Here is a 13,269-nt window from a genome sequence, read left to right on the forward strand (position 1 = left end):
AAAGTGTACTACTAACAAGTAAAGTACCAAAAATTAGCTTAGATTAAAATATCAAAAGTTGCATATATCTCAAAACTCATGGAGTTGATTCGATTTTAGAAATTGCATTTGAATACATTGGATAGGGCAGAGTGAGATTACGCGCCAACGCAAATCACGGACTATGGATGTAGCTTTATTATGCCGTCATCACGTCTCGCCTCAACATAACGACGCGCTTATCGAGCATACTTATCGGGAAATTTATCGGCGTCATGATATCTTCATGTGCACGATATTCATCATATTCGAGTGCAATATTACCAGCAGGGTGGCAATCTCGTACCAGAGAACGCTTCGAGCATGGAAGATTTGTCGAATTTCTCGCTATCATAAAAAATTCTGAAGTCCCTTCGACCGAGGGCGTCAAAATTGCATCATTTCAGACGATTGGGCGAATGGCCACTTTACATTTGGTGATGGCCATGATAAAATATACGGGAAAGTTGCTGATATATTTTAAGAGTAAACATCACTTGTATAATTAACAAGTAAATCAAATAAGTCGCAGAGGTGGGCACAATATTTTGTTAAAATAGAGATTTGAGCTCCGTTCTTTCCAGGTTTGGATTTCCAGGGGCTGTTACACCCACAAAAAGATGAAATCTACATGGAGAAGACAATATTCAGTTGACAATAGAGGTTTTTGTGAAGAATAGCTTTAAATTCGAAAATACGTACAAAGGTTACACGAGTTTTAGGCCTTTTAAGATGGCCTTATAGATTTGTCAAGATGTCTGTCTGTCCGTCCGTCTGTAGGCACGATAACTCTCTTTAAACAAAAGCTATCGACTTGAAATTTTGCATGCTTTATCTTCGGGTAAAAAGTAAGAATGAATTCGAAGATGGGCATGATCGGTCAAGTGGTTGGCTGGTGGGGCATTTCCACCCAAATGTGTTGCCGTTAACTACCAAGATGGTATTAATGCCATCTTAAAAGGCCCCGCAAAGTTGCTTGGAGTAGGTTTTTAAAAATAAAGTATTTTGATCCCCATAAAAATCTTCACAAAACCTGTATTTTCGAAAGACTGTACCTTACTCGATGCAGATTTTCGTCTTTTTGTGGGTGTAACACGCCTGGAAATCCAAACCCTGGGACGGGGTTCGAAATACTCTGTTTCGACAAAGTACATATTTTGCTCAGTGACGACGACTCCCCCAGGAACAGAAAGCCTGGACGAAAAAGATGACTATTCCAAGTTACCACCGAGAAGCTGAAGCGATTAAGTGGGCACATTTTAATAACTTGCTAAAATAAGTAAATTTTTAATTAACTAATCAATTTTGTAATTTAATAAATGTTGGAAATTTCGTTTCAAATTAAGTACATGAATTTATAAGCAAATTTTGAAATAAATTGAACTATTTTGTGATACATGCATGACAAGATTTATTTCCCTTTTACATGAAAATAATAATTTCGTTACATTCGACATTAAAATAATTGACCCCAATAATTGTAATAATCTTTTATCTGACCTATATTATTTTACGATATCATAAATAAAGTAGCATAAGATGAGCAGTCTTACTTTGATAAGTATTTCTTCGTACAGAAAAAAATCATGACAAGCTGAAGCATCTAGATAAGCATTTGATCATAACTCCTATAATTTCTCGCCAACTCGACTAAATGGTAATTATTTGGTATTCAATTAAATTAAGAATTGTATTAAGTGTGAATTACTACTAATCTAATCCTACCATACAAATTCCATTAATTAGAGTATTTAAATTTGGTATAAGGTGACTAATACTATTTTTTAAATTTCCGATTCGTAAGGAATTTGGTTGGATTCTAATTTTAATAATTCCCTAATTATACTAAATTTCAAACTCGGATTTTGAAAGCACTACTATAAAGTAATTGTTGTGCCCTAACTGTACTTGCTATTAAATTGCGAGTTTTTGAAAAAGTTCATATTCTTGAACACAATGGGAATCTTGTTCTCGTGAATGAAGGTTCAATCCATTTCCATGTTTCTTTCTTGAACTACAAATATTTGTTTAAAAAATTAAGAGTTCAACATAAAATAAACATACAAATTTTAAATAATGAAAAAAACCTTTCGGCAAGACTCACTTTGATTCCAGAAATATTACATCGTTCAATCCCTTCATTTCCAAGAGCCACTGCTTCATCTGCGCCCTCCCATTTTCGACACGATCCAAATCATCGCATTCGTCTGAATAGATGGGAACAAATATTTCCAAAGTTCTGAGACCTAATGTCGTTTTATAAAAGCAATTAAGAACACCACGAGCGTTACATGTACAAATATATGTAAATAATAATTTTATCATAATTTGTATCATAATTTTGTTCTTACCTGACAATAATTCCCCACGATTTGAAAAGTCTTGAATAAATCGGGATACTTTTCCGTCATGACAATACGTCCTTAGATCCATCTCCAAGTATTTTAATCCAAGTGAAGCTCACGCTTTGAAATATGCTTCCACTGGGATAAGCGGAGATGCGTCCTCATCCAATTGATGAATTGATAACCTTTCCAAATTTGGGAATGGTATCTTTAATCCAGAAATCAATCTGGGTGAATGCAGATTCGTCACTTCCAGGTTTTTAATTCCCCTGAATAAATCCTTCTCTTTCACAACATTTCGTAATGACTTGGCCAAGCTTGACTTCCTCGTAAAAATCCTTAAAGTTTCCAACCTTGGCATCCTTGCTGTGCAAATATCTTTCATTTTTTTATCCCCACAGCTAAAAATATCCAGCATGCAGTTCTCAAATACTTTAAGATTCTTCATTTTTGGGATCTGTAAATCAATTCCCGTCTTGAAGTCATCATCCTCAGTCCACAAGAAAAAAATTCTACAGTGTCCTTCACTTGGTCCAAGACCTTGTTGACTTTGCGAATATGATTAGTCTTCAGGAGATGTGGTTTGTGATATGGCATTTCCAACTCAAGCCTCTTGATGGACCGATTTTGACTTAAGTCTGGGAGCTGGGTGCCCTGGTAGAAGAAATGCGTCAGGTTTGGGGCAGAGTTAAGGAGCCATTGTGACATCTTGAAGAAGTCTGGGTACATAGTGTCATCACTTAGTTTGATAGAGATCAAGTTGTGCAGGATATAAGGGGGCAAATCTGGAAGATCGGATTCTTCAGGATCTTCAGAATCATTGAATTCCCAGTAGAACTTAATTTCTAGTCTTTTGAGGTTACTGCAGTTTTGCAGTATTTCGTACAACACAGGGATTTTGAGGAAAGCTTATTTAGGGCTAAATATTAGCGAAATGTTTTCTATGAACCCACCAAACTGACGGGAAACGTGGAGCAGTCGTGTCAATGAGAAGCCAAAGTCGTGGTCACGGTCACAATCGAGTGTAGAGACATACTCACTAATACTTTTTGTAAGTCTGGGGTCCATTTTAGGAAGCAATTCCAAATGCAATTCGGTGAAATTGCAGCAATTTCTCGAACTATGACTATGATGATCAAGGCGGACGCAGATCTTTGGCCGGGGAAGGGAAAGTACGATGTCATTCCAAAGGTGACAAACGAGCCGTAATGTTTCTCCAGAGAGGGGCCGTGTTCAAGTATTTTAGAGAGAATCTATTAAAAGGTTAAGGAATCAATTATTTATTACTTGATTAGGGATGAAAAAGCGTATTTCATACATTTCATTTTATTGTCCTTTGCGAGATTATTTCATACACATAAATAATTGATTCCTTAACCTTTTAATAGATTCTCTCTAAAATACTTGAACACGGCCCCTCTCTGGAGAAACATTACGGCTCGTTTGTCACCTTTGGAATGACATCGTACTTTCCCTTCCCCGGCCAAAGATCTGCGTCCGCCTTGATCATCATAGTCATAGTTCGAGAAATTGCTGCAATTTCACCGAATTGCATTTGGAATTGCTTCCTAAAATGGACCCCAGACTTACAAAAAGTATTAGTGAGTATGTCTCTACACTCGATTGTGACCGTGACCACGACTTTGGCTTCTCATTGACACGACTGCTCCACGTTTCCCGTCAGTTTGGTGGGTTCATAGAAAACATTTCGCTAATATTTAGCCCTAAATAAGCTTTCCTCAAAATCCCTGTGTTGTACGAAATACTGCAAAACTGCAGTAACCTCAAAAGACTAGAAATTAAGTTCTACTGGGAATTCAATGATTCTGAAGATCCTGAAGAATCCGATCTTCCAGATTTGCCCCCTTATATCCTGCACAACTTGATCTCTATCAAACTAAGTGATGACACTATGTACCCAGACTTCTTCAAGATGTCACAATGGCTCCTTAACTCTGCCCCAAACCTGACGCATTTCTTCTACCAGGGCACCCAGCTCCCAGACTTAAGTCAAAATCGGTCCATCAAGAGGCTTGAGTTGGAAATGCCATATCACAAACCACATCTCCTGAAGACTAATCATATTCGCAAAGTCAACAAGGTCTTGGACCAAGTGAAGGACACTGTAGAATTTTTTTCCTTGTGGACTGAGGATGATGACTTCAAGACGGGAATTGATTTACAGATCCCAAAAATGAAGAATCTTAAAGTATTTGAGAACTGCATGCTGGATATTTTTAGCTGTGGGGATAAAAAATGAAAGATATTTGCACAGCAAGGATGCCAAGGTTGGAAACTTTAAGGATTTTTACGAGGAAGTCAAGCTTGGCCAAGTCATTACGAAATGTTGTGAAAGAGAAGGATTTATTCAGGGGAATTAAAAACCTGGAAGTGACGAATCTGCATTCACCCAGATTGATTTCTGGATTAAAGATACCATTCCCAAATTTGGAAAGGTTATCAATTCATCAATTGGATGAGGACGCATCTCCGCTTATCCCAGTGGAAGCATATTTCAAAGCGTGAGCTTCACTTGGATTAAAATACTTGGAGATGGATCTAAGGACGTATTGTCATGACGGAAAAGTATCCCGATTTATTCAAGACTTTTCAAATCGTGGGGAATTATTGTCAGGTAAGAACAAAATTATGATACAAATTATGATAAAATTATTATTTACATATATTTGTACATGTAACGCTCGTGGTGTTCTTAATTGCTTTTATAAAACGACATTAGGTCTCAGAACTTTGGAAATATTTGTTCCCATCTATTCAGACGAATGCGATGATTTGGATCGTGTCGAAAATGGGAGGGCGCAGATGAAGCAGTGGCTCTTGGAAATGAAGGGATTGAACGATGTACATATTTCTGGAATCAAAGTGAGTCTTGCCGAAAGGTTTTTTTCAATTATTTAAAATTTGTATGTTTATTTTATGTTGAACTCTTAATTTTTTAAACAAATATTTGTAGTTCAAGAAAGAAACATGGAAATGGATTGAACCCTTCATTCACGAGAACAAGATTCCCATTGTGTTCAAGAAATATTGAACTTTTTCAAAAACTCGCAATTTAATAGCAAGTACAGTTAGGGCACAACAATTACTTTATAGTAGTGCTTTCAAAATCCGAGTTTGAAATTTAGTATAATTAGGGAATTATTAAAATTAGAATCCAAACCAAATTCCTTACGAATCGGAAATTTAAAAAATAGTATTAGTCACCTTATACCCTAAATTTAAATACTCTAATTAATGGAATTTGTATGGTAGGATTAGATTAGTAGTAATTCACACTTAATACAATTCTTAATTTAATTGAATACCAAATAATTACCATTTAGTCGAGTTGGCGAGAAATTATAGGAGTTATGATCAAATGCTTATCTAGATGCTTCAGCTTGTCATGATTTTTTTCTGTACGAAGAAATACTTATCAAAGTAAGACTGCTCATCTTATGCTACTTTATTTATGATATCGTAAAATAATATTAGGTCAGATAAAAGATTATTACAATTATTGGGGTCAATTATTTTAATGTCGAATGTAACGAAATTATTATTTTCATGTAAAAGGGAAATAAATCTTGTCATGCATGTATCACAAAATAGTTCAATTTATTTCAAAATTTGCTTATAAATTCATGTACTTAATTTGGAAACGAAATTTCCAACATTTATTAAATTACAAAATTGATTAGTTAATTAAAAATTTACTTATTTTAGCAAGTTATTAAAAATGTGCCCACTTAATCGCTTCAGCTTCTCGGTGGTAACTTGGAATAGTCATCTTTTTCGTCCAGGCTTTCTGTTCCTGGGGGAGTCGTCGTCACTGAGCAAAATATGTACTTTGTCGAAACAGAGTATTTCGAACCCCGTCCCAGGGTTTGGATTTCCAGGCGTGTTACACCCACAAAAAGACGAAAATCTGCATCGAGTAAGGTACAGTCTTTCGAAAATACAGGTTTTGTGAAGATTTTTATGGGGATCAAAATACTTTATTTTTAAAAACCTACTCCAAGCAACTTTGCGGGGCCTTTTAAGATGGCATTAATACCATCTTGGTAGTTAACGGCAACACATTTGGGTGGAAATGACCCCCACCAGCCAACCACTTGACCGATCATGCCCATCTTCGAATTCATTCTTACTTTTTACCCGAAGATAAAGCATGCAAAATTTCAAGTCGATAGCTTTTGTTTAAAGAGAGTTATCGTGCCTACAGACGGACGGACAGACAGACATCTTGACAAATCTATAAGGCCATCTTAAAAGGCCTAAAACTCGTGTAACCTTTGTACGTATTTTCGAATTTAAAGCTATTCTTCACAAAACCTCTATTGTCAACTGAATATTGTCTTCTCCATGTAGATTTCATCTTTTTGTGGGTGTAACAGCCCCTGGAAATCCAAACCCTGGAAAGAACGGAGCTCAAAATCCTCTATTTTAACAAAATATTGTGCCCACCTCTGCGACTTATTTGATTTACTTGTTAATTATACAAGTGATGTTTACTCTTAAAATATATCAGCAACTTTCCCGTATATTTTATCATGGCCATCACCAAATGTAAAGTGGCCATTCGCCCAATCGTCTGAAATGATGCAATTTTGACGCCCTCGGGTCGAAGGGACTTCAGAATTTTTTTATGATAGCGAGAAATTCGACAAATCTTCCATGCTCGAAGCGTTCTCTGGTACGAGATTGCCACCCTGCTGGTAATATTGCACTCGAATATGATGAATATCGTGCACATGAAGGATATCATGACGCCGATAAATTTCCCGATAAGTATGCTCGATAAGCGCGTCGTTATGTTGAGGCGAGACGTGATGACGGCATAATAAAGCTACATCCATAGTCCGTGATTTGCGTTGGCGCGTAATCTCACTCTGCCCCTATCCAATGTATTCAAATGCAATTTCTAAAATCGAATCAACTCCATGAGTTTTGAGATATATGCAACTTTTGATATTTTAATCTAAAGCTAATTTTTGGTACTATTACTTGTTAGTAGTACACTTTAGTACAAACAAGTCGATTTGAAAAAACTTAAAAAAATTCATTTTCTAGGAAATTTATAGTGAAAAAAGGCTAACGAATTGACTATTTCTTTCCAAATCGATGTGACAGGGAGTAAAATGTGATTTTAATTAAATCTTGATTAATAATAATTTATCCATTTATTTCTTTTAAAACTAACGCATACATTTTTTTACACACTACAAAATGATTCATGAACTAATAAATCTAAAACCAAGAATCATAGTGGAGTTATATGCAATGATGATTTGCGTACATGAAAATGGCATTTCTCATATGTAAATACGTGTAAAAACAAATTGTTCAAAGTGCTGGTTTGTATTTATGACTGGCAGAGAATCCTCCCGAGCAAAAGATCTGATTAATACTGACCAATGACCATCACTGTTCAATTCAAAGATGATTAAACTTTAAACTTCACGGTGATGCGACTTGACTTAATTCGACCGAGTCTTGCAGTGGTTTTCCCGTGCTGTCCTTCAACTTCCAGGATACCCCGACCGTGATAAGACTCAGTAATCCAAAGCTGATGAAATGGGCGGATTTCGCCACTAAAATTATATACAAAATTATTCATTGTTGTATTATAACTTATAAAGGAGGTCTCCGAGTGTATGCGATCCGATTTTGGGCAATTTAGCGTCAATCGATGATAAATTTAGTTCGTATGAAATTTGCGAAAGACAAGATCTCCCAATGGGCACGTTTTGCAGAGATATTTGCATCCGAAAAGGAACAAAAGCGCCTTAAAGTTGGCTAATTTTACACTTTGCAAAATTTACTATTTGAGTGTGAAAGCAAAATCTGGTATACATCCGAAGAGGAGAAAACGCCCAGTAAGTTTGGAAAGTGTAAAATTCGTCAAATTTTGGATGCGTTTTCTCCTCTTGGGATGTAAATACCTCTGCCAAACGTGTCCATTGGGAGAGAAACGTGTTTTTTTCAAATTTCACACTAATCAAATTTGTTATGCATTGACACTAATTTGCTCAAAATCTGAGAGCATACGCTGGGAGCCCTCCATTGTTATTTCATTTTGACCCATGCCAATAACTTACTCGTGCCCAGAAATGTAAATTGTGGGGCAAAAACTGCCCCAATGTTTCCACAAAGAGCGCACAACCCCATGCAACTAACTCGCCCCACGGTTGGGAAGGATTCTGCCGTGAAGCAGGACAAAACTGCGAAGGCAGCGGAAATGAAGTATCGAGATATGAGGGAAAGCACATTGACCAAGGCGGGATACTCGATGGATAACGTGATATCGATGGCAGCCAGGCCCACCAAGAAGAATGACGCAATCACGAGGAAACTAATGAACGTTTTCTTCCGTCCTAGTCTGAAAAGTCAAAAAAAAATCTAAGGTGTTTCATTAATTTTAAGGTGCCATAGGATGACGAATTGATGTGGCATATGGCTTATGAATCTCACTCTACCCCTGTTCAATCGCTTTAAATGCAAATTTCTAAAATGACCTCAATTTCATGAGTTTTCAGATAAATCCAACTTTTCTACTTTAATATAAAGTTAATTTTTGCTACTACAAAACTATCGATTTGAACAAAATTGCTACTACATTTTCCATCTTTTCACAATAAATTTCCTGAAAAATGCATTTAATTATTTTCAAATCGATAGTTTTCCAATACCAAAAATTTGCTTTACATGAAAGTTTTGAGAAAAATCTCCCAAAACTCATGAAATTGGTGGCATTTTCCAAATTTGCATTTAAACAGGGGTAAAATGAGATTAGAAATCTATGACTCCGTTATTCCACCTTAATTGCTACCTATTATTGAACAAAATCCCTGTAAAGCTTCCCGGCAGATCGAGAACCCCCATGTAAAACACGTTCCAGTATGGATTCCCATCCAAATGCTTCATGTTAAAACTGATCCCGTAATAAACCAATTGACACGTAAACCAGGCCACCATAAGAATCACTAATTGCACCCGAAACTCCTTAAACTTGAGGATTTTAAAGGATTCCACGATGGATAACGATTCCGAGGAGGAGTCCACGCTGTGGGTGATGCATTTTTGGAGCGTCTTTATCTCCGCAGGATCCATGCCAGGCTTCCTGTTCCATCTGGCAATCTTGTCGAAAACTTCCAACGCTTCTTCCGTCCTTTCCTTGCATAAAAGCCAGCGTGGGCTTTCTGGGAAAAAACTGAACAAAGAGAATCATGATCATGATTTCGTTATGATTTTTACTTTCACTTTCATCAGAGGTGAGAAAAATACTTTGTCAAAATACATTATTTTGAGCCCAGTTCTTTCCAGGGTTTTGATTTCCGGGGGTGTTCCACACATAAAAAGACAAGAATCTACGTGGAGAACACGATAGTCACACGAAAATCCAGTTTTTTTGGTGAAGTTAACTTTTGATCGCTGGCAAAATACATTGTTTTCACGATTTTTTTAAATACAATATTTCGACAGCGATAAAAAGCTAATTTCTGTACAAAACCTGTATTTTCGTGCGACTAACGTGTTCTCGATGTAGATTCTTGTCTTTTTGTGGGTGTAACAGCCCCGGAAATCAAAACCTTGGAAAGAATGGGGCTCAAAATACGGTATTTTATCAAAGTACCACCTCTGACTTTCATACACTCATCAAGTGGCGGTGGAAGCTGTGGGGACATCTGGGAGGTAGGAGCATTGTATGATTGGAAGTTATTACCAAAGGAAAGATACGATTTTGCTGAATTTCTGGGTGGACAATGTCCCCCTGCTTCCGCCCCCAATGACACAGGAAACTTACGGATAAGCGAAAAATATTAAAAAGGTGGGCAACGTCGTGGCAAAAGTTAAGTGTCTCCAGTGCGGGAGGTTGTACGCGATGAAGGCCAGCATCATTTCTCCCACCGCCCAGAGACTCACGCACCCACAAATCGTTCGGAACGATGGGGTCAAAAACTCCATGAGATAATTCATATAAACAACGAAACAACCTGAAAATTTGTTAATAAGGTAATTAGTTAAGCTAAGTTTTTAAAATTTCCGAATTCGGGTTAAAATTTCCGGACTCGATCATGGAATCATTCATGAGTATCGTCTAAACATTTTTGACCAACAAATTTTCCGGAAATTTCTCCGGAAATTTTGACCCGAATCAGGCGAAAGTTCCGAAAATTTTAAAAACGTACATACGTAGGTTTTCTAACTGCCTATTAAATAATTATCTGCTAATTAAAATTTCCATATTTTATACAAGACTTTGACTTACCACCAACCGCAAATCCTGCAACGAATCTGGTCGCAGCGTAGGAATAAGGGTCTGGCGCCCAACCAGACGCAAAACCAAAACCTCCCATGAGAAAGCACAATCCAAAATGGGCCTTCTTTCTCCCAAAACTGCAACCAATATTATTTTAATTAACGTAGGATTCAAATCGTCAAAATCAGCACGTTTTTAATCATTCTTCAGCTCTGGGAATTTATTTTAAATTTCTGGGAGACAAATTTGTAGAGCGTAAGTCGTTCCTAATTTTAAAAAATTACACTCCAGATTTTGACACTTTTCGAAGGAGATCTCAAGGTTAAGAATCCTTCAGAAAAATTGGAACTCATCGAAACTGGCTTAAAAACTCACCTCCATTCCATTAATTAACTCACTGACTACAAATTTGTCGCCCAGAATTTTAATATAAATTCCCAGAACGCAGATATTATTAAAAATGTGCAGATATTGACGACTTTGGTGATAAGTCATTGAGTTACAAAATAATATTTTTTCAGACCTTTCAGCAAACTGAGAAGCCAACAATGCACCCGTCATACTTCCCAGCATTTGCACACTGGTAACTAAATCTGACACCTGCACACACGAATTTTCAAAACATTTTAAAAATATACAAAAATTAGGAAAACGTATTTTAATAAATACAAAAAGTATCAGTACCCATGCTTTGCTCCCGACCAGTGACCACTGTAATTAATAAAGGACATGTCACACAAGAGTTTCAATAATTATTATGATATTTGTGATTATTTTTAGCATTGTCTCAGCTTGCCTCTTGCACAACGGAGGTGTAGTGATGTCCCATCGGTCTCAAAATCCCATCGCAGACGTCATCAGTCTTAATATCTTCGGCAGAAATGTTGAAACTAGCAAAAATTTGGAATTTTAAATTTGCTAATTTTTAAGTACCCCACTTTTTATTACATATTTCCATAAACTCAACCTTCTCCCTGTCAGGGTTTCGCAAACGAAGAGGACATCACTCGACCCCGTCAGAACGGGGGACAATGCAATCATTGCTGCCACTATTTCTGGAGATATTATCACTACCATGGCCCACATTTGGAACCAGGAAAAGCCTCCTGTCGGTCAAAATAAAGGCAATATTTAAAGACGTATTAGGCAATTAACAAAACTACGTTTTTAAAATATCCATAACTTATTTCCCTGGGTCAAAATTTCCTGAACCAATTATGAAATCATTCTTGATTAAGTGTCATCTGAACCTTTTTCATATTATTGTCTCCAGAAACTTTGACCGGAGATAATATTAAAAATGTTTAGAAGACACTAAAGAATGATTTCAAAATCGACTCCAGAAATTTTGACCCAGTCCAAGAGATAGGGAAAGTTACGGAAATTTTAAAAACCTAAGTTTCCTTCCTGCCTATTTAAAAATTATGTAATGTAGGATTTTATTTTACCAAGTTTTTCAAATACATCCTCCACACTAATGAGTGTCACTACTTGGCCAAGAGATCCACGCGCTGTGGCCATCTCAGAATCGGTCAGATTGCATTAAATAAATTTCTTTAGTACATGTAGATACGTCCCCTCCTATTTTTGACGCAACATAATGATAATATTTGTTATTATTTACATTTATGTATGTATATATACACTTCTTCACTTCCAGGCAAGAAAATTCTACGATTATGTGAAGTGAGTCATAAAAATGAAATTGATTACTAAAAGAATTACGGCGTTCAACTTGTACTACAAATTTATACTGTGAGTATAGGACTATAAATGCACAATAAATATATGCACAATGCCCACGCGGGTTCAAAGTATGTATGCAAATTACATTAGTTATTCTTATTTACTATTTTGAAAACTTCTTATTATTAGCCAATCATGAATTGGTAGTTAAATGTTATACACGACACGAAGGTTGAAACAATGAGTAAACAAAATACATGGAAAACAATTAACAACAATGAGTTTACTTTATGCCTGTAATTACCCTCCGAATCACTTTTGAACAGTAGATGCCTATTTATCCAACAAAAAGTCAGACAAATGTTAATTAATCTTCGTTATTTGCGTATGTGTGTGTCCTGGTTTTACCTTAAAGTTCTCCAAACTTTACTACTACGCATGCATTTCTATTTTGAATTTCATAAATAATTCCTAAATATATTTCTGCCTATTATGATCTTTCTTATAGGGAATTTAATTCCACGTTTAGATTTAGATATTTATTTATAAAAGGATCTAATTGCATATGTATGTATTATGCAAACAGAAATACGCTTACTTACAAAGAGAGCGTGCGTTGGTTGATTGGATAATAAATACGTACATAAAGTTACTGGAAATGATTTTAATCAATTTACAAGTGTAATTATTTTCTGGATATTTTGGAATACACAAAAAAATGATCACGAGTATCTCGAGTATTCCTCGTATTTTATACACCTCAGAAAGATTAGCTCGAGACTCATATCTTAATAATTATGCTAAAATTTTTAATAGCTCAATTACCGTCAAGTCAACCGTGGTCTCCCCTCAAACTACCCGAGATTCAAAATATATACGTCCTTATATTTATTAGGAATACGATTTATTTAAAGTGGATCATCGTTTTGTTGGAAGTCGGATTGTACTCACTCGGTA

The 13,269-nt window shown here is 36.2% G+C and overlaps 1 protein-coding gene across 2 annotated transcripts; it reads right to left on the reverse strand.

The window, feature by feature from the left end:
- Window positions 1-7,521: 7,521 nt before the first annotated feature.
- LOC110862950 (organic cation transporter protein) lies at window positions 7,522-13,269 on the reverse strand. Of its 2 annotated transcripts, none has more exons than XM_022112161.2 (11): window positions 13,138-13,269; window positions 12,075-12,207; window positions 11,594-11,732; window positions 11,423-11,516; window positions 11,311-11,337; window positions 11,150-11,226; window positions 10,636-10,763; window positions 10,171-10,360; window positions 9,196-9,576; window positions 8,465-8,745; window positions 7,522-7,957 (listed from the first exon to the last, which is right to left on the reverse strand). In XM_022112161.2, exons 2-11 carry the CDS (start codon window positions 12,145-12,147, stop codon window positions 7,824-7,826), a joined length of 1,524 nt encoding a protein of 507 aa, XP_021967853.1. In that variant the 5' UTR covers window positions 12,148-12,207; window positions 13,138-13,269; the 3' UTR covers window positions 7,522-7,823. The 2 variants fall into 2 exon arrangements, with proteins under 2 accessions (XP_021967853.1, XP_035701875.1); XM_035845982.1 differs by lacking the exon at window positions 13,138-13,269 and adding an exon at window positions 12,915-13,067.

This window comes from Folsomia candida, unplaced genomic scaffold, assembly GCF_002217175.1.
Source record: "Folsomia candida strain VU population unplaced genomic scaffold, ASM221717v1 Fcan01_Sc099, whole genome shotgun sequence".
In the NCBI taxonomy this organism is placed as follows: domain Eukaryota; kingdom Metazoa; phylum Arthropoda; class Collembola; order Entomobryomorpha; family Isotomidae; genus Folsomia; species Folsomia candida.